At 38.2% G+C, this 21,022-nt stretch overlaps 3 protein-coding genes across 3 annotated transcripts in view; 2 read left to right on the top strand and 1 right to left on the bottom strand.

Moving 5' to 3' along the window:
• Positions 1-21,022, bottom strand: part of GTF2F2 (general transcription factor IIF subunit 2) — a 149,583-nt gene that overhangs the window by 62,893 nt on the left and 65,668 nt on the right. The window contains exon 5 of the mRNA XM_021697863.2: positions 4,054-4,135. Within this exon, the coding sequence (XP_021553538.1) occupies positions 4,054-4,135 (82 nt within the window). The remainder of the gene's footprint in view (positions 1-4,053; positions 4,136-21,022) is intronic.
• LOC110587764 (homeobox protein NANOG-like) lies at positions 7,167-12,063 on the top strand. Its single transcript, XM_044913273.1, has 2 exons — positions 7,167-7,235; positions 11,158-12,063. Exons 1-2 carry the CDS (start codon positions 7,167-7,169, stop codon positions 12,061-12,063), a joined length of 975 nt encoding a protein of 324 aa, XP_044769208.1.
• Positions 8,527-20,730, top strand: KCTD4 (potassium channel tetramerization domain containing 4). Its single transcript, XM_021697862.1, has 2 exons — positions 8,527-8,746; positions 18,978-20,730. The coding sequence occupies exon 2, from the start codon at positions 19,163-19,165 to the stop codon at positions 19,940-19,942; it is 780 nt and encodes a 259-aa protein (XP_021553537.1). The 5' UTR covers positions 8,527-8,746; positions 18,978-19,162; the 3' UTR covers positions 19,943-20,730.

Below are 21,022 nucleotides of genomic sequence, written 5' to 3'. Positions count from 1 at the left end.
TTTTAGGTTTTCTTGATGAAATCCCCTGTCCCACAACCACTTAAGTAGGAGATGAGCTCATTAAGTCCTATTGATTCTATCCTCAAAACCTTGTCTTTCGTTTCCCTTCTGACTAGAACCACTTTGTTTAGTCATTTAGACATTTTGTACCTGGGGTTATTACATCAGCCTCTACCTTATCTCCCTGCATTCAGTCTTACATTATGGCCAGGACGACCTACCCAAAACAGAAATCCCTTTGCTTTCCATAGATCTTAGAATTCTTTAGTGCCTCCCCAACAGCCAAAGCACAGAGTCCAAATTTCTTTTTTTTTTTAAAGATTTTATTTATTTATTTGAGAGAGAGAATGAGATAGAGAGCATGAGAGGGGATAGGGTCAGAGGACGAAGCAGACTCCCTGCCGAGCAGGGAGCCAGATGCGGGACTCGATCCCGGGACTCCAGGATCATGACCTGAGCCGAAGGCGGTCGCTTAACCAACTGAGCCACCCAGGCACCCAGAGTCCCAATTTCTTACTAAAGCATATTAAGACTCTTTAACAGATAATTTAGCCAGAATATAAAGGTCTTTAATATTTTAAACCTTATCTCCTGCCATTTATTCACTCAATAAATACTTACTGACCACCTACTACATGTCATGAACTATTCTTTAAAAAAAAAAAAAAAAAGATTTATTTGAGAGAGAGAGAGAGCATTGGTGGGGGGGTGGGGGGAAGGGCAGAGTGAGAGGAAGAAGCAGACTCCCTGCCAGACAGCCAGATGTGGGGTTCATCCCAGGACCCTGAAATCATGACCTGAGCCAAAGGCAGATGCTTAACCGACTGAGCCACCCAGGCACCCTGTCATGAACTATTCTAAACACTTGGGGGGGGTGTGTGTGTGTATAAGTGAACAAAATAGATGATTGTGTGCATGCACACACATATACACCAAAGAACCAACCACAGAAGTTTAACACTAGGGCAAAGCTGGCAATAAATATAAGTAAATTATATAGTCTATTAAGAGTGATATGGTCTATAAGAAAATACAAGTATAGAAAGAAGTAGGTTGGTCAGGATAGGCCTTATTGGAAAAGTAGAATCTGAGAAGAGACTTGAAAGAGGCAAGGAGTGAGCCATGCAGTTATCTGCAGAAACGATGTTCCAGGCAGAAAAGAAAATCTGGTGTAAAGGCCCTAATATGGAAGTGCCTAGAGTGCTCAGGACTGTTGGGAGCTCAGGTGGTTAGAGAAGAGTAAGTAAGGGGGAGTGAGGGGAGAGGAGGTAAGGATGGGGAGAAGTGGGAAGGAGTAGGAGGGTGATTACGTAGATCCCTGCAGAGAACTGGAAGGACTCGAATTTTACTGAGTAAGAAGGAAGCACTGCACATGACCGGTGAGCAGAGGAATGGCATGACGTAACAGATTTTAGAAGAACTGCTCTGACTGCTGTGCTGGCAGCAGACTGGAGTGGGGCAGGGACAGAAGCAGGAATGCTGCTAGGAGGCTACTGCAGTGACCTAGGTGAGACTTCATGGAGGATCACATGGGTGGTGAGAAATGGTCACACTGTAGATGTGTAATACTTTCAAGGTACAGTCAGTAAGATTTTTCTGACACATTGGATGTGAGTGTGAGAGAGGACTCAAGAATGTCACCAAGATTTCTGGACTAAGAAAACAGGAGAACAGAGTTTGTACTAACTCAGATGAGAAAGACCACTGGTACAGCCGGTTTTGGGGGAAAGCCTGGGAGAACAGTTTTTCATATATTTAAAATGTCTCTTGGACATTCAACCAGGTTTTTGAATATACAAGTTTGGAGCTCAAAACAGAGGTCTAGACTGGAGCTTCTGTTTGCTCTGCCTCAAACAAATCCCGCATTCCAGGCTCGCAGAGCTACACAGAGGTCCCCAGTGTCTTCCCCAAGTCTTTATGCGTGAATATCTCTCTCTGTTTAGAGTGTTCTTACTCCTGTCTTTTTCCACTTGGTCAAAAAAAATCTCAGGGCTCATGACATGTCACGGATCATCTATTTTATGAAACTCACATGATTATCAGTCTCCTGAATCACGCTGTTTCCTTAAGTCACTTAAGTAACTGAAATATGTAATGGCTGGTCTCTTAGCACATTCAAAAGACTAAACATTTTTTTTATCTTTTGGTAAGAAAAAAAAGCAGCCATTTCATTAACACAACAGGCAACTTGCCTAATCTCATCATCAGAAATCTTTAGAAACCTTTAAAGAAAATTAGGACCACAAAAAAAGATCTTGGCAAGTAGCTCAATAACCAGATTTTGCATTTTGCAATTTCAGTGGTTGTTTGAAGAAGGTAAGTCTTCAAAAACACACATTGTATGATAAACTTTATAGGCTAAACACAAAGAGAGAAACACCTCCTGACTGTGTTCCAAAGTTATTTTCAGTTATAAAAAATTTTCATTTTGATTATCATCCTTTTCCTTGCCCTGGGAAGCCTTTTAAATGAGAAGAATTACTGGACAAGAAAAGAGTCTTTTTGTTTCCTTCCTGAGAGACACACTCTAATCTAACTGAGAAAGGAGGGAAATTAAAAAGATGATGTGACATTAGAGAGGATCCAGCTCAAGCAGCCACTTTTTTTTTTTTTAAGATCTATTTATTAATTTTGATGGGGGAGAGCATGTGCACATGCATGGCAGGGGAAGAGGGGCAGAGAGAAAGGGAGAGAGAATCTTTAAGCAGACTCCATGCTGAGTGGGGAGCCTGACGTGGAGCTCGATCGCATGACCCTGAGATTACCGTGGAAACCAAGAGCTGGATGCTTAACTAATTGTACCACCCAGGTGCCTCTCAAGCAGCCACTTCTATCTGTGAGAACACTGATATCCAGGCAGGCTACTGCTACCACCTGAACGGTGTGTTCCCCATTATGAACCCTGTATAGGTATAATCCGCTAAAATGTAACTTCCATGAGGGCAGAGAGTTTTGCCTGTTTTGTTCACTACTCTTTCACACAGTTAAGTGCTGAGTGAATGAACAAACTTGTAATTCTGAAGTACATAGGGTTGAAATACATTCAATATAAAGTATAAAACAAGGGGTGCCTGGCTGGCTCAGTCGATAGGGCATGTGACTCTTGATCGTGGGGCTGTGAGTTCGAGCCCCACAGGGGGTGTAGAGTTTACTTAAAATAAAACATTTTTAAAAAGCCTTTCCTCAGGATTTAAATAAAGTGCTCTTTTAAAGTCATAAAATTTGGAGTATCAAGAATTTGCAATCATCAAATTAATTACAAAATGCTGACCATGTACAACAGTGGGGGAGGAGAGACCTTATGTGAAATCTCTAACAAAGTATTAAGTTTATAAAAAGTTCTCTGTAAATCAAGAGAAAAGGATGATATTCTAGCAACTATACTTGCTTTATACTGTAGAGTATTTTAGAAATGTTCATTATGGAAAAATTACAGCCTTTAAAAATAAAATAGTACAAATACCTTATTACAGGTCTTTAAAAAATCAGGATCTATAAAAATGATTAGAAAAAGAAGTATAAAAAGTTTGACTACAGGTTTTAATAAGAGAGTAACTTCAAACATCCCAAATAAACAGGCCAGGTTCTGAAAGTTCCCTTGCCAAAGAAACTCTTACTTGGGTTTTTTTTTCTTTTAATTGAAGTATAATTGACATATACCATTATATTAGTTTCAGGTATACAACATAATGATTTGAAATATATATACATTGCAAAATGATCACCGTAATAAGTCTAGTTAACATCTGCAACCATATTTACAAATTTTCTTCTTGTGATGAGAACTGTTACGATCTGTTCTCTTAGCAACTTTCAAATATGCAAAAACAATAATATTAATTATAATCACCATGCCGTACATTATATTCCCGGGACTTACTTATTTTATAACTAGAAGTTTGTTCTTACTTAGTTTTAAAAACAAAACAGCCTTTGAAGAAAACACTTGCAACATAACCACAGTTTTCATACAGTTAATAAACAATCTAATACATGCATTTCAATCCCCAAAAGGAATTATCAGGTATTATTTTAAAGTTAAAGAACACTAACCTCTTTAATCTCATGTAGTTTTCACTGGCAGCAGGTCGGCATTCAGCTCTTTGTACCACTATTCCTTCCAATGAAAGTTTATCTTGAATGGAAAAGAAAAAAAAATTAACAAATATATTCAGAGATAACACTGATCATTTTCAAGAATTTACTTTGACATATGAGCCATAGTAATAATGATTAGAATTAAATGTAATAATAAAAATCAAGCAAACTTGTAAGTTTATAGTAGCATCATTAGTCAGAATAGAGAAAAACCTTACTCTTGGCTAGTAAAAAAACTGAGCTTGTTAAGTTTGTTTACTGGGCTGCTGCAGCCCCTTGCCAATAACAACTTTTATATACTATCTCTTTCTAAAGAGGGTGGCCTAATAGGGCATAAAGTCAAATTTCAAAAATTTGAAGGGAGTGGAGACTACATATCTTTAGCAGAGAAGTAACTTCTGAAAACCCAGCTAGTCTAACCCACTAAAATCAAAGATAATATATATCTGTATGTGTGTGTGAGCACACACACACATATGTATGCAAATAAAATACTAGGATACACTGTGACTAGAATAGCTAGTCTAGAAAATACTATAAACTGGGCAGGTCATTGTCTAGGCTCTACTGTGTACCACTTCTGCCTGCTAGTTGCTCTGACTTCTATTTTCCAGCAGATTTATTAACTTGGGTATGTCCAAATTAGAACTTTAACTGCTATGGATATTTGTCCAAACAGAAGGGCAATTTTTCCTACCATTAGTAAGAATTCTTATGGTGACCCTGACACAAAATTCAAGAGAAACCAAAAAGGTAAACAAAAGTTAGCACTTACTACATGACTACTAGGCACGAAACATTGTGGTAAAGTCACTTTACAGACCTTATTTTGACAGTACATATATTATCCCATGATGGCACCAGCTTTCCTATAGTCTGGAAATGTACAACTATGGTTAGGAAGTTATGGTTCAGTCTTAATTCCATGAGAATTCACCCAGGTTTTGAGAAGAGATTCAGGAAATCCTTTGGCTCATCAGCAATGCATTTATGACTCATCTCTTCAGGGCGAACGACTTTGTGCATTCCCCTAACATTAACTAAGTGCCTACTATGTAAAGGGCACCATTTAAGCATTTGGAATCAAAGATGAGTAAGACATGGTACTCTTTTCAAGAAGCATACAGTTTGTGTGTGTGGGGGGGGGATACAGATAAACAGATAAATGGACCAAAATGCAGAGTGCAATAGTACCACACCCACATGATTTATATTAGAAAATCTTCCTAATGGTGACTGTTCTTGATTTTGTCTCTAAAGTCCAGGAGACCCCTTACTGTAGCCCCTAACTGTGAATGCATGGGTAATCCAATAGTTGAAGAGTCCCTCAATGCAACATATGCAACTAATCTCAAGTACATGCTATCAGAGGTCTGGAAAAAGCAATGATGAGAAGCATGCCTACCTTATACCAAAATGTCAGGAAGGAAACAAAGCCATAATTATTTTATATTAAATTTAAATGTCTAAAAATAATTTCATCTTGTTAATCAATTTAGTAAGATTGAGATTAAAATTTGACTTTCCCAAATCTTGTATTTGAGTTTGCCTTTCCACTGAAGCTGAAAGTTCTATCTAGAAAAATTATTGTCATAACAATAGCAAGATATGTATAAAGTATCTTAAATGCATGAGAAAGTCCTCTATTAAAACATAAATTAATCCTTTTTAAAGAACTAAACAAACTTAGAATACCATACCATCCCTGAAAATAATTTACTTATATATCCAGGTGTTTCGTTGAATACTAAAAGAGCTATCTGTTAATACCATCTGTGAATGTTTCCCCACTTATTTAAAGCAGTATCTACTTCAGGAAGATAGGTTGAATTTAATTTTTAGTTAAAGGATTCTGCTGTCAATGTTCTCCATATAATACCTAAAAGAGTAAGAAGTTTCCAAAGCACCTGCCTATATCAACTTGGCCACTACTCTCATCACTATTCTTCAATCAAGGCCACTCTCACAAAACAGTAAAATTCACTTCTCCAAACCATAATTTCCTGTCCATGACATTCCCTTTTCAAACCTAAAATAGCTTTCCAATGCTTCTCAAGTGAAAGAAAAGTCATAATCATCTGCAATGAATTTTCCCACTGATTGGCTGCTCTTAAATAACTCCACATCTCTGTTAGCTCATTCTCCTTCTCCTTTTAAATAAATTTTAAAAAGCCAATTTACTTATGATAAAGCCTCCTATTCAAGATTTAAAGCCTTCACACACTTTTTAAAGCCTCATCGGAAAATGTTTTCATATTCTTTCCACTAATCTTATGCTTCTTTTCTTCTTCAAAATGTTGCTTAAGATTTCAGGGGAAAGGTATTAAATACTGCATTATACCTTAAAGGCACCTGAAAGCACCCATTTGCACACCACTGCTGTTTATTACAGAGCATATTCATTAATAGGGGAACTCTCACTTAAAAGCACTTTGTTGGCCCAGTTTAAAAGACCACAAATACTTGAAACACATCCGGAAGAACAAAGATGAATAAAACATGGCTCCCATCCTTAAGGAGTACAGAGTCTAGTGCAGCCATTCAAATGATTTCTGTGACAGAGATTCTTAAAAAGTAGTGAGGGCCCCCACAGAGCTTTTAGGTGGGTTCGGATCTCTTGCTATTTATCATATTAGGAAATAAAACTAAGAAATGTTTAGGAAATCAGAACTGAAAAAGGCAAAAAGGCTTGGTATTATTATGAATAATAGTTTTGATTTTACAGACCCCTTGAAAAGGTCTCAGGAATCCCTCTACCCAAAAGTGTCCAGATCACGTTTTGAGAGCTGCTGGTCTAGCAGGAAGCTATGACAGGTATATAAATCATTTTAATACACTAGAATCACTTTTAATAGACCTCTGCTTACCCCACTTCTAGATTACCAATGCTCTCAAGTCCCCTCTTTTGAATATAGTGACAGATGCCCATAGCTTGCCCATAGTGGGTAGTTAGGTTCATCTCTAGTACTCCCACACACTTCTGCTCTAACTATATTAGAACTTGTTTATGCTAGTTTTACTGTTAGTAATTATGCAATTTGATTATATATTATATAATCCCATTAATTATGAGTACCGGGGAAGGAGATGTTTCTACAAAAACCAGGTTTAATGCTTTGGCAAGACTTAATATAAAAGTAAGTTGCTAAAAAAAAACTGTCAAAGTAGGTACTGGAGAGCATAACAGGAGACTAGAAGAGAAGCATAAAAGTCTAGAAGGATTCTGCATTCGTGTTGTTTCCGTGTCTAAATTCTTGCTCCTTTCTAAGAAGCCAAAATTGTAAATCTAGATTATGGGTTGAATTTTCTCGAGAAAGCAGATGCTCAATCAGCATATTATACTGAAATCAAAGGCCTTATCCTACATGTACACTGGTAGCTAAATGTACATCTTAACTCTTAAGGTAAAATGTTTAAGGCAGTAGGAATGCATATTAATATCATTTTATGATTCTTTACTTTGAATCTACCTGACAGACTACTGGTCCTTCCCTATGGGCTGTGGGACTCCACTGCACAAAGAAAAATTTTTTAAGGGTTATAAGACAGACACACAGGTGAGGCAGAAGGACACTGAAGGTGGTGGGAACAGAGTGAACAATGGCTTTTGTCTCCTCCCTCTTTCTCTCTGTGTGTTTATCCCTCTCTCTGAATTTCAAACTAAGGGACCCACACCAGAATTGGATTCTGGGAATTATTCCAGAATCTTTTCTAAATTTTCTCTCCCCTCCACCCCCCCTTTTTTTTTTGCTAGACCCATTTACTTACTGGTTTCTGTTACTTGTAACCAAAAGAATCTTAATGAGTATGAACACACACCATTGGTAATAGTATTTTATTTATCTATACCCTACCGCCTACTTTCAGAAAAAAATTGAGAGAAAAATTTAAAGGGCAAGTATACAAAACACATACCATAAAAAAAGAGTTTCTAGTTCTGATTCTGTCTCTAAATAGTGATAGCATTTTGGCGAGTCTACTTCATATCTCTCAGCATTGGCATCTACATAATGAAGTTACTGGGATATCTCAGATCTAGTTCCAATTCTTTCACTTAAAAATCTGGCCTTCTCTTCCAACTGGAGATGTTTTATCATTTCATTAGTGTTTACTTTGCACTTATATTTTCTAAAAGACTTAGATATAATTAAATTTTCTTTGAAGAGAAATTAGAAACTGTTTCTGGGAACAACAACAACAAAATGTCAAGAAACTTCTGCTCTAAGCTAGATCTTCCTGTTCTTTATCTCAACTGAGATAGACTATGTTGAAGAAGTCAAGAAAAATAACAGGCACTTTTTACAAATTTAAGGCCATGCTTAGTTGAAACAAGTTATAGTAATAAACAAGCAGGGAGGGTATTTATTAGCATTGGCATGTAATTAATGATAGCAGGTATGTTAGGCATCAGGAAATTATAGGCATTCATTTCCACAAGGCCAATCTGGATCCAGTTCAATGTGGAGGCCTTTAAGAACACTTCCAACTCCAGTTAAAACACAGATAAGTGGGCTAGGACCAAGATTTTGGACTGTTCCTTATGACTTTTGAAGCTACTTTCCTGGTTCTTATTTATATTACATCTGTGTCTATCGTCTGGAAAATGACTGAAGAAAAAATATTTCCACAGAGCAGGTGAATTTAAAAGGTAAACCATTTTTAATATTCCTACTAGTTTCCAATCTTTTCATTTAAGATTTTAAATTCATGGAAGTTTTTTGCCTGTGGTTCACAGGCAAGTAAGGCCTATCAATATAAACTACTTGGCATCTTAACAAATCAGTTAGGCAAACTTGCAATCTCTTTATTATTAAGAAGGTGATCCTTATTCTATTCAAATTTGTGAATTGATGTTCTAATCCCCATTTAACCTTCAAAAATTTTAGGAATAAAAGATCATGTTCAGATTTCAGTAAGACTACAGAGTTAGGATTTGGTTATTTACCTCAAAAGTAACAAATGAGCAATCATATAAATATTCCCCAAAGTTATCTCTTTATGTCATATGTTTTCATATAATAATTCAAATTACAAATATGCCTAATACACTGGAAGTTCCCAATTCTAACCAAATACTGAAACCATATTTTGAGGACTAGACCTAAGATTTAGAAAACATCTCAACTTCCTCACTCATAGTACTACTCAACTGTTCACCTATGGACTAGAAGAAAGAAGGCTGTATTACATTCCTATACAAGGGACATTGTAATGCTGATAAAAAAGTATCTGTGAATGACAAGAGTGGTTGCCCAGGAGTAGAAAGAAAACTGGTTAGCTAAAGTACAAAATCAAAGATGAAGGCCTTGGGGCACCTGGGTGGCTCAGTTAAGCCTATCTGACTCTTGATTTCGGCTCAGGTTATGATCTCAGGGTCATGAGATCGAGCTGCATCAGGCTCCGTGCTCAGCGGGAAGTCTGCTTGAGATTCTCTCTTGCCCTCTACCCCTCCCTGCCACCCCCACTCTCTCTTTCTCTCTCAAATGATAAATAAATAAATCTTTAAAAAAAAAAGATGGAGGCCTTAAAGGCACAAAGGAATCTGGACCGTTCTATCAGTCTACAGAAGCCATAACAGACTTAATTAAAGAAATAACTTGGTGAATGAGCTTAAGAACAAATATTTTTGTTTTAATGTTTACAAAGCAAGTTATTTATTGCTCCTCCCATACCTCAGATTACAGTGTCCTTTATGATTGTTACATCATATATATAATTAGCCAATATAAAAACCTCTTGAATACAGATGTGGGCATGACATTTTAATGTAAAAACAGACATAACCCCTAATCTCAAAGTTGCTTTCAAGAATAAGGGGCTGGATAAAACCTGGAAATAAAATACAGCTTTATAAAAAACATGAAATAATGCTGTGTTGTAATAATGGAAAAGGGCAGGAAAATCCTAATACCATAACATTTTATTTTAGTTAGACTTTCATCAAAGGGTGCAATCCAGCTTTGGCTGCTGCACTTGAAATTAGGGATAATTTAAAAACAATAGCAAAAGTGATTAAATGGATAAGAAAAACAAATCCTTCCAGGAAAGATTAAGTCTCCAAGGGAACAGACTTTCACTATAATGCTCTATTATTAAATAGTGCCAAACACTGTACTGGTTAAGATGAGTGATACCAAGAAAGAAAAATACAGACCCTTGCACTTAGAAAGACTGCAATATATGGTTGAGGGATACAATATTAATGAAATACTTATAGACAATCCAATGGCACATATTTTTAAATCAACTAATATGATTCAAGTTTCATTAATTTCAGCTTCAGTAACTCCTATTCTCTTCACTATGTTTAATTGGTAACAGTAGTGATGCCATACACTAGTTTAGTTCTTTATGAGTTTCAAGATACTTTGTTAAGTATCCTCACAACTACAGGGTAGAAATTATGTCCCCACCACTAAGAACTCCTCTGAGATAAGTTCCCTTTCCCGAACTCATTGATTTCCTTACTATGGTGGTTCTTCAACTCTGCTTGATCATTAGAATCACCTGGGGAGCTTTTTAAAAACTACTGGGTCCAAAGCCAGAGATTCTATTCTAACTGGCTTGTGAGGAGGGCAAGAGATGGTGGTGTTTTTATGTCAGTAGATAATTCTAATATGCAGCAGCCAGAGTTTAAAACTGCTGCCCTAATATTGTTCCTCACCTCCAGGGCCTCTTTCTTCCTCTCCCTGCATCTCTATTATAATTTTATTTTCTGGTGGTATGAAGATAGTAGAGCTCACAGAACTGCTCAAATATTTCATCAACTCTAAGACAGCAACAGCTATAATATACATTATTTTATATGCCACTAAAACAAACCACTGCCATGATTTTAAGACGTAAGATTTTAGAAATGTTAGGGTGCCCAGGTGGCTCAGTCATTAAGCGTCTGCCTTCAGCTCAGGTCATGATCCCAGGGTCCTGGGATCGAGTCCCACCTCGGGCTCCCTGCTCGGCAGGAAGCCTGCTTTTCCTTCTCCTACTCCCCCCGCTTGTGTTTCTGCTCTCACTATCTTTCTCTCTGTCAAATAAATAAATAAAATCTTTAAAAAAAAGCTGGCCCTATGCCCGCCTGGCTCCAAAGCACCCAGTTCTAGGGACTCTTCTCCAATGCCTGAGATTTACAGGCCTGAAGAAAATTATGCATCCCTGCAAATGTCATCTGCTGAGACACCCCATGCGGAGACCATCTCTCCTCTTCCTTCGTCCATGGATCTGCTTGTTCAGGACAGCCCCGACTCCTCCACCAGTCCCAGGGTAAAACCACCACCCACTTCCGGAGAGGAGAGAACAGTGAGGAAGGAAGATATGGCCCAGGGCAAGAAACAGAAGATCAGGACCGTGTTCTCTCAGACCCAACTCTATGTCCTCAATGATCGATTTCAGAGACAGAAATACCTCAATCTCCAGCAGATGCAAGAACTTTCCAACATTCGGAACCTTAGCTATAAGCAGGTGAAGACCTGGTTCCAGAATCAGAGAATGAAATGTAAGAGGTGGCAGAAAAACCACTGGCCAAAGGAGAGCAAGAGTAACAGCACACCAACCGCAGAATACCCAGGCTTCTATTCCTACCACCAGGGATACCTGAGGAACACTTCCGGAAACCTTCCAATATGGAGCAACCAGACCAGGAATAACCCGAATTGGGGCAACCAGACCTGGAACAGCCAGTCTTGGAGCAACCACTCCTGGAATGGCCAGTCTTGGAGCAACCATTCCTGGGCCAGTCAGACCTGGTGCCCCCAAGCCTGGAACAATCAGCTCCAAAACTGTGGAGAGGAATCTCTGCAGCCCCAGATCCAGTTCCAGCAAAATTCCACCAGTGATTTGGAGTCCATCTTAGAAACTTCTGGGGAAAGCCATAGTGTAATACAACAATCTGCTAAGTATTTTAGTACCCAGCAAATAATGGATTTGTTCCCAAATTACTCTGTGAACATACAGCCTGAAGATGTGTGACGATGAGTATATTATTCGATCTCAGTTTGGGTGATGGCTGTTATCTCCTAGGCTTTGTCTTTTAGATCCTATATATCTCTGCCTCGATATTCTGTTTTTCATTATTCTTACTGTATCCATTGAGGGGGTACGATGGGAGTCAAAGAGGTTTCAGTAGTGTTGGCTCTATGGACAACATGATAAAAGGGTGTTTCTCGCTATAGATAACTAGATACAATACTAATGTGGATATCTTTAGGCTCTAGAATCTAAACTCAAGAATAGGAAGTGAAGATACAAAGACGTGTGATGAAGGATAATTTGTATTTTCTGAGATTGTGAGGCTTTTCTTGTTAATAACCTCTAACGGTGAAGGGTTAAGCTATAATGTGCTTCATTGATTTCCTCTGTCCCTTGTGATGTTTTACTAGAACTGTTAATTTGTTCATTATTCTAGTATTTGTAGAAAGATGTTTTGTATTTTAATGTGTCATGATAATAGTACCAGTTTGGCTGATTGGTTTATAGGTTTAAGTACAAATAAATAAAATACACACTTTAAAAAAAAAAATCTTAAAAAAAAAAAAGATTTTAGAAATGTTAGATGGGGGCGCCTGGGTGGCTCAGATGGTTAAGCGTCTGCCTTCGGCTCAGGTCATGATCCCAGAGTCCTGGGATCGAGTCCCGCATCGGGCTCCCTGCTCCGTGGGAAGTCTGCTTCTCCCTCTGCCTCTCTCTCTCTCTCTCTGTCTCTCATGAATAAATAAATAAAATCTTTAAAAACAAAAAAAAAGAAATGTTAGATGGGAAAAAATGTGCAACATGGAAGACTTCTCCATCCCTAATTTACAATCACTGTACTCTCTAAGAAACTGCATTTGCTCGTATGAACCATCATATCCTGTCCTACTGTTCAGGCCCCCGTCTCTTTCCTCCACACCATCTCACCAATAAAGACACAAGAGGATCTAAAGAAAAAAGGATAAAAAAAGGAATGGTGAGTGGTAGAGGACAGCATTTAGGAACAGAGACGACTTTTTTGGTCACGGATGTCTTTTCTTTTTTTTTTACAGATTTGTTCATTTGAGAGAGAGAGTGTGTACAAGCAAGGGGAAAAGGTAGAGAGAGAGGGACAGAATCTTCAGCAGACTCCCCACTGAGCGGGGAGCCTGACAGGGGGCTCCATCCCACAACCCTGAGATCATGACCTGAGCCAAAATCAAGAGTTGAACGCTTAGCCCACTGAGCCACCCAGGCACCCCTGGTCACTGATTTCATAAAATATTACCTTTACAAGTTTTCAAAGTCATGTCCCTCATTTTGAGATTGTAGACAGTGGTTATTAACATTTTAAAAATATCTTCTTCCCAAAGAGAAGGCAAAATTCCATTTTGCCAAACAGCACTATAAAAATGAGTTCTATACAATAATATAATTTCAATGTTCATTTGATGGCTCATGAAAATGCTTTTTGCTCATCTGGTTACAAAAGAATTTTCCAGTGAATAATAATGCATAGGCTACACTTCAAAAAAGAGAAAATTCACTTTAAAAAACTTAAATGACTTCTGCTTATGCAATTATAAAACACTGCTTTCCCTGAAACACTCATCTCTCAAAGTATACTTAAAATATAAATTAATAGGATTTGTAAGTTGTTTTCAAAGTCATCTCTGTAATTAATGAAGAGCAAAGAAATGTGGGATGGAATTTTGCTTGAAGTTCTCCTTTATTCTGTCATTTTTATTTGTGCTCCTTTTAATACATAGTTTTTATTCTTTTCTATACTCACAAATGAGGCTTAAAGGTTTGCCAATATAGCAAAGATTCCTGGGCTTCTCTGAAGACTCAGTTCAGCACTACAAAACATTCACAAACATATTTATCTGACTAGAATTACCTATCCACATCACCTTCCTATCAGAGGTTATATCCAATGATTCCTAGGGGTATTCATGCACCCTGCATAGTTGGTTAGATACTGTGGCCAATCAGCTCCATAAGGCAGGGGAGGCAGCACTTGTATTAGCACAATCCCAGTACCAGACAACATCTAATGCAGATGATTTTGTATTTCGAAACTAAACTTTTGGCATTCAAACAGAATTAGATTAACATGGAAAAATCCTTGATTCTTAAAATGTTAATACATTACATTGTAGTTTATTTTTATTTTCAATTAATTTTTATTTTTTAACACAGAGGCTAAAGTAAAAGTCATAGCTGAATATCGAAACAAATGTTTCTCATATTAAATGCTATTAACAGAAGACTATGAAAAAGAGGTAAGCCACACATTAAAAAAGAGAAACTTAGCTTGTGAAAGCCACAGTTCAAAGCAAAGAGGCATCAGAGGACATAAAAGTAAGATGGCCAAGGGTTAACCAGATTTGGGAACATGAACAGATTAAGCTATCATCATGGAGTCAGGTAGAGGCGGGCATCATATTCAAGTGAGAAAGAAAGACCCAGATCAATAAGCTTGAAAAAATGTGGCAAAGTCCAGGACACAGAGTCCCAGATTTAAGTAAAAACTGACAGCAGCTGCACTAGCTGTAGTTGCTTTTACTTTCTTTCTAAGGTAATAGGAACTAATCTTTTTTAAAAGATAGGCAGAACACATGGACGTAAAATCAACCAAAAAGATCTGGTATAGGTGGAGACTGTGGAGGCAGAAGCACAATGTTCCTATTTTATTTTATTTTTTAAAGATTTTATTTGAGAGTGAGCGAGAGAAGGGTGTGTGGAGAACACGAGTTGGGGGAGGGGCAGAGGGAGAGGGAGAAGCAGACTCCCTGCAGAGCAGGGAGCCCAAGGTGGGGCTCCATCTCAGCACCCTGGGATCATGACCTGAGCCAAAGGCAGACGCTTAACCGACTGCGCCACCCAGGTGTCCCCAATGTTCTTATTTTAAAGGCAGCTCCTAAGACCAACCCTTTTCCTTGAAAAGGAATGTTTGAATTTCATAGAGGAGTGGTATGTTGAGCTTAGAGGGGGATCATCAAATCTTGTATCTTCCAACCAAGAGAGATTACCTTCTTGGTGAGGTTCTACTTCCTTCCATGGCATATAAATGGAGCAAGCATATATTATGATGACATCCTGTGTCAATCATGGCAATGACAATGACCTCATTTTTCATCAGGAGCTGGTAGATAAGATGGAAACTCCTGCCACTGGCCTGGAGTAAGTTCTGCCTAATGCAGGTAGTGGAGGATTTAGCATCATCATATTAGTGGAAGATTTTGCTAGAATTTGATTAGGCACTGGCCCTAACTAATGGATTGACTTATACCAAGAACGTAACAATGGTACTATTCAAATCCTCAAAGTTGGCTAAAGGGCTCTTTTATTTGTGTGATTATAGATGTTTAAGATAAAGGTGCTCTAATTCTAATAAAGGTCTAGGATGCTGAGTGAAAACAGGGCCCCCCTACTCTTAAAAAACAAAAAAAAACAAAAAAACCTTCTGTCTGCAAAGGAGACGCAATCCTCAAGTCTAGCGGTCAAGTGGATCTAAGTGAGCTAATCTTTGACATGTGGGTTAAGCCTTTTTTTAAAAAAAAGATTTTATTTATTTGAGACAGAGAGAGTGAGCATGAGCAGGGGAGAGGCAGAGGGCGAGGGAGAAGCAGGTTCCCTGCCGAGCCAGGAGCCAGACATGGGGTTCGATCCCAGGACCCCGGGATCATGACCTGAGCCGAAGGCAGATGCTTAACCATCTGAGCCACCCAGGCGCCCCTGGGTTAAGCCTTTTGCTGAAACTGTTGAACTGATTAACTGCAGTTTATATCTGCAGCAATGTGGAGAAAGATGATCACACCACGTTTTCCCTGGCATAGGTACTAAAGCACGATTTTTACAGTCTTAGGGCTATGTGGACCTGACTGACAATGTCCAGGACAAGCTTTCCCCACCCTCCACCCACCCAAGCAGGCAAATACAAACTTAGAATAGAACAGAATAAAGAAACAACGTGGCGGGCGCCTGGGTGGCTCAGTCGTTAAGCGTCTGCCTTTGGCTCAGGTCATGATCCCAGGGTCCTGGGATCGAGTCCCACATCAGGCTCTCTGCTCTGCGGGAAGCCTGCTTCTCCCTCTCCCACTCCCCCTGCTTGTGTTCCTGCTCTCGCTGTGTCTCTCTCTGTCAAAAAAATAAATAAAATCTTAAAAAAAAAAAAAGAAAAGAAAAGAAACAACATGGCTTTCTTGTAAGGGGCAGGTGTACCACAACAGGCAGCAGTGATAACAAGCCCCTGCCACTTCTGTAAGATGCAATCATGTTACTTTAAAGGGGATGATGTGGAGTAACGGGGATAAAGTGAGGCCTACCGGAGCCATTCTTCTTTTTCTAAGACTGCAAGTTGGGGGCAGCAGGACACAAAAGAAAAGTGCGATGGATTCCTATCAACTCCTAGTCAGGCACTAAGACAAAGCCTCTGTTACACTCCTGTTGCCTGGCCATGGGGGTGGCAAACGAATCATACATGTCAGGTGTGCAGAAGCCAAGAACACCAGAGTGAAGTCCAGAGTGAGAAACAAGGGTCAGGGGCACACACGGGTGGTTCAGAGTCTGTCAAGGCAAGCCAGCAGAAACAAAGAATAAAAATCAGGGAGCAGAAGCCAGAAGTGAGTTAGCAAGTGTAAGGCAGCCTTGGACTGATGACTGTAGAGGCAGCAGTCCAACCTGCAGCAGCCCTGCCTCACCTTCCCATCCTGGGAAAGCCCATCTTCTGGCAGCACTAGCTTTATTTCCCCATGACGGCTTCTACAAACGGGCCAAACAGGACGTAAGGAAGGCCTAGTATTACATGGTATTCTACTACATCACTTGATTTAAACACACAAAACCTGGGTTCCATCACTATACTAGTTATGTTCTATTGATTCTGATGTTCATAAAGTTCATTTAAAGAGGACTAGGCCTATCAATGAAATTATTATGCCTTTGTTGATTCTGCTTATAACATGGTACAGTGGCTATAAACATATGAACCCCATGCACTTCCAAAGTTGTACCAAAAAAATATATTCAATATTTAAGTCTGATCCATAGAAAAAGACTTGAATCCAAAACAACACAATCAACACACACATGAAACTGTTAGAATATGGGGCTCCTGGGTGGCTCAGTGGGTTAAGTGTCTGCCTTTGGCTCAGGTCATGATCCTGTCGGGCTCTTTGCTCAGTGGGGAGCCTGCTTCTCCCTCTCCCTCTGCCTGCCGCTCCCCTTGCTTGTGCTTGCTCTCTGACGAATAAAATAAAATCTTAAAAAAAGAGAAACCGAATATAAGAGTAAACTCTTCTTAAAAGATACAGGACTGAGAGGAAGGTTTAGTTCAAGTGCTGGCTTACCATTAACAAGCTGTAAAGTTCTAGATAAAACACTAAGTAAAAACTCTCTACAGTGTAATTTTATTTTTGGTAAAATGAGGAGGTTGAATTTTATCGTTTCTAAGCAAAAACTCAGCTCTAAAAATGTTTATGCATTAGATTTCTAGTTTAATTTCAATGGACTTTTGATAATCTCAATGATCAAGATATTACCTGCTATAATTAAGGATATCATTTTTTATATCTGAAGAAAATCGAACATTGTTTAGAGAAAATACAAGGTAATAAGCATTTTTAGAAGACCCTGCTCCATTATTTCCACCAACATACAGTTGAATAATTTAAAAATACCTTTAATGTAATAGAAGTCAATTTAATATTAAATCTAATTTAATTCTGATAATAATGTAGTTCCTCAGAATAATTTAGCAGATAGACCAGTCAAATAATAGTGTACAGGGGAAAATGTTCACATTTCTTACCACTGGGCCTTTAAACTCTAGAAATAAAAGCTCAGATCTCTAAAATGCTTTGGAAGGCAAGTTACAAGGGACGGAGGAAAGGAAAAAAAAAAAAAAGAAAGAAATGGGAAAAACACCAGACTCAACACTGTTCCAGTTCCTAAGTTAAAAAAAAAAAAAAAAAAAAAAAGCTGTCTTTGGCCCTTTCTCTTGCCTTTTGTGAACACTGGGCGGGGAAGGGCGGGGGAGAGACCAACAATAATGAAAAAAAAAAAAAACAGTGAAATTTACCATGACACTGTTTTATAGAAGGTATTCTGAATCTTTTATCTTCTGAAACACATGCACGTGTGTGAAAGCACGTACGCACACATGCACGTGCACACGCGTACACACGCAGTTACAGTATTTCCTACAGCAGCCCAAGTCTTTGTTCAGCACTGGAGCAGCTTTAGGGCAAAAGAAGCTTATGAATTTTCCATAGGAAATCTTAACCAAAAAGAAATGTAAATGATTACTGCAAAGCCTGTATATTTGATGTTTTCCCTTTAGGGTAAAAAATAAATAAATAAATAAACTAATTAATTAACACATTAATTAATTAATAGACTCTTCTGTTAAAGGGCTTTAAGAAAATTTCTTCTCACATGCTAAAAATCCCCAAATCAGAATTACATGCAAATTCAATTAAATTCAAGTGCAATATCACAAATAACAGGTTTAAATATTCTCACTTGGGTCTCTAAAATGACTACACCACTGTAAAATATGTGACTTTTTATAGGAGAAAAGATTCTATACACCTACTTCCTTTCTCTTTAGATTTCCTGTTTATGATTTACTTTAAAAGATGATACTAATTCAATATACATTACTCTCCAAAAGTTAACAATATTATTCAATATTAAGCTTGCCTGATTGAGCAATAACTTTAAAGACATTTAGAAATGGAAACACACTCAAACTCAGCTGGAGAATTAAATGTTTGTAATTGCTTAACTGCTAAGAGGAAATTCAGTTTATTCTGAGTAACTTTTATTATTTCAAAGAATATACATGAAAATCTTTAAACAACAAATTCCTTCCCCCATACAGTTAAATGCAAATTATCTTTTTTTTTTTCCCCCCCGTCTTACTCCAGAAAGCTCCCGCACACATAGCTGATACGCCACCTACTGCAAAACCGAGCTGACAGCGCAGGCGGCGCTGCCCGCATTTCCATTCCATCGCCAGGCTGGGGCTGAATAAAGGCGTGCTTGTGTGGTAGTGTTTCTTTTTTAAAAATCTCAAAGCCAAGAAAAACAGGCTGAAATAGCATTTTCAAAAATGGAGCGTAAAATAAACAGAAGAGAAAAAGAAAAGGAGTATGAAGGGAAACACAACAGCTTGGAAGATGCTGACCGAGGAAAGAACTGCAAATCCACACTGATGACCCTCAACGTTGGTGGATATTTATACATTACTCAAAAACAAACACTGACCAAGTACCCAGACACTTTCCTTGAAGGTATAGTAAATGGAAAAATCCTCTGCCCGTTTGATGCTGATGGTCATTATTTCATAGACAGGGATGGACTCCTCTTCAGGCATGTCCTAAACTTCCTACGAAATGGAGAACTTCTACTGCCCGAAGGGTTTCGAGAAAATCAACTTCTTGCACAAGAAGCAGAATTCTTTCAGCTCAAGGGACTGGCGGAGGAAGTGAAATCCAGGTGGGAAAAAGAACAGCTAACACCCAGAGAGACTACTTTCTTGGAAATAACAGATAACCATGATCGCTCACAAGGACTGAGAATTTTCTGTAATGCTCCTGATTTCATATCAAAAATCAAATCTCGCATTGTTCTGGTGTCCAAAAGCAGGCTGGATGGATTTCCAGAGGAGTTTTCAATATCATCAAATATCATTCAATTTAAATACTTCATAAAGTCTGAAAATGGCACTCGACTTGTACTAAAGGAAGACAATACCTTTGTCTGTACCCTGGAAACTCTTAAGTTTGAGGCTATAATGATGGCCTTAAAGTGTGGTTTTAGACTGCTGACCAGCCTGGATTGTTCCAAAGGGTCAATTGTTCACAGCGATGCACTTCATTTTATCAAGTAATTACCTGTGTCATGAACAAAGGCAACAAGCATGCAGCCAGCAAGCTTCGGAAAACCACAGCATCAAAGGCATCCCGAATAACGTGTGCCGGGCCAGCTCCGTACTCAGAGCCCTGCTGCTAATCAATTACTGTGAGCTAACGGTATGTAAATTCTATCGCTAAAGATGTCCTTCTCAAGGGTGTTCCTGCTGATCAGACTCTTATAATGAAAACAATGATGTTCTACATATTGTAAATAAAAACTGAATGCTTTTGCTATTTGTTTATTTCTCCTGAAGCTGTCTTTCAATCAGAATGTCTTGGGTACTTGCACAATGAACAAGCATGTACATTATCTATGATTCATTTAAGTAAATGGTAATAAAATATGTTAAGGGGCTATAAGATTTAAAATCTTTTCTATAAAACTACAAAGAAACTGAACTGGTAAAAATTAACTACTGAGAGCAAAAGAAATGTGCAGATGTACTAAGAGCTATAGTGAAACCAAATGTAACTGTAAGAAGGTATTAAAGTTATTGATTTAATTTTAATGGCAGGCACCAAAAGCTTATTCATAGTTCCTGTATTTCATACTAGAATTATAGCTGAATTGACATATTGCTGAACATTCCTAGAAAACTGCATAATGACAATAAAATAAATAAAAGCACTACTAGCTTCTTTGCTTGTATTAATAGTTACAATAAAAAGTTACATGTATCACTTTCAAAACAAAGAGTACCACTTGATGATTTCACAGAGTACTATGCATTGATGTAGTCAACTGGCAGGCTACAGTAACCCTCGCTGGTCTTGCAAGTGACAAAAATCAGTAAATTCATTTCTTTGCAGGCTGAGCTCTAACACAGCATGGATAACTTAGCCTTAACAGTTTATGTGGTATCAAAATAATAAAGGAGTTCATTTTCAGAACCATCCTATGAATCCATTTTTCAAGCTCAAAAATATTAAATGAGCATCACTAAACATTATTCTTATGAAAGAACTTTATTCTTTTCAATACCTATTTTGATGCAAATCTCAAACTCACTGAGTTATGTTAATTTCTTTAACCTCATGCTAAATAGGAAGTTGTA

The sequence above is a fragment of the Neomonachus schauinslandi genome, chromosome 3 (genome assembly GCF_002201575.2).
Source record: "Neomonachus schauinslandi chromosome 3, ASM220157v2, whole genome shotgun sequence".
NCBI classification, from domain to species: Eukaryota; Metazoa; Chordata; class Mammalia; order Carnivora; family Phocidae; genus Neomonachus; species Neomonachus schauinslandi.
This window is presented reverse-complemented; position numbering and strand designations above follow the sequence as displayed.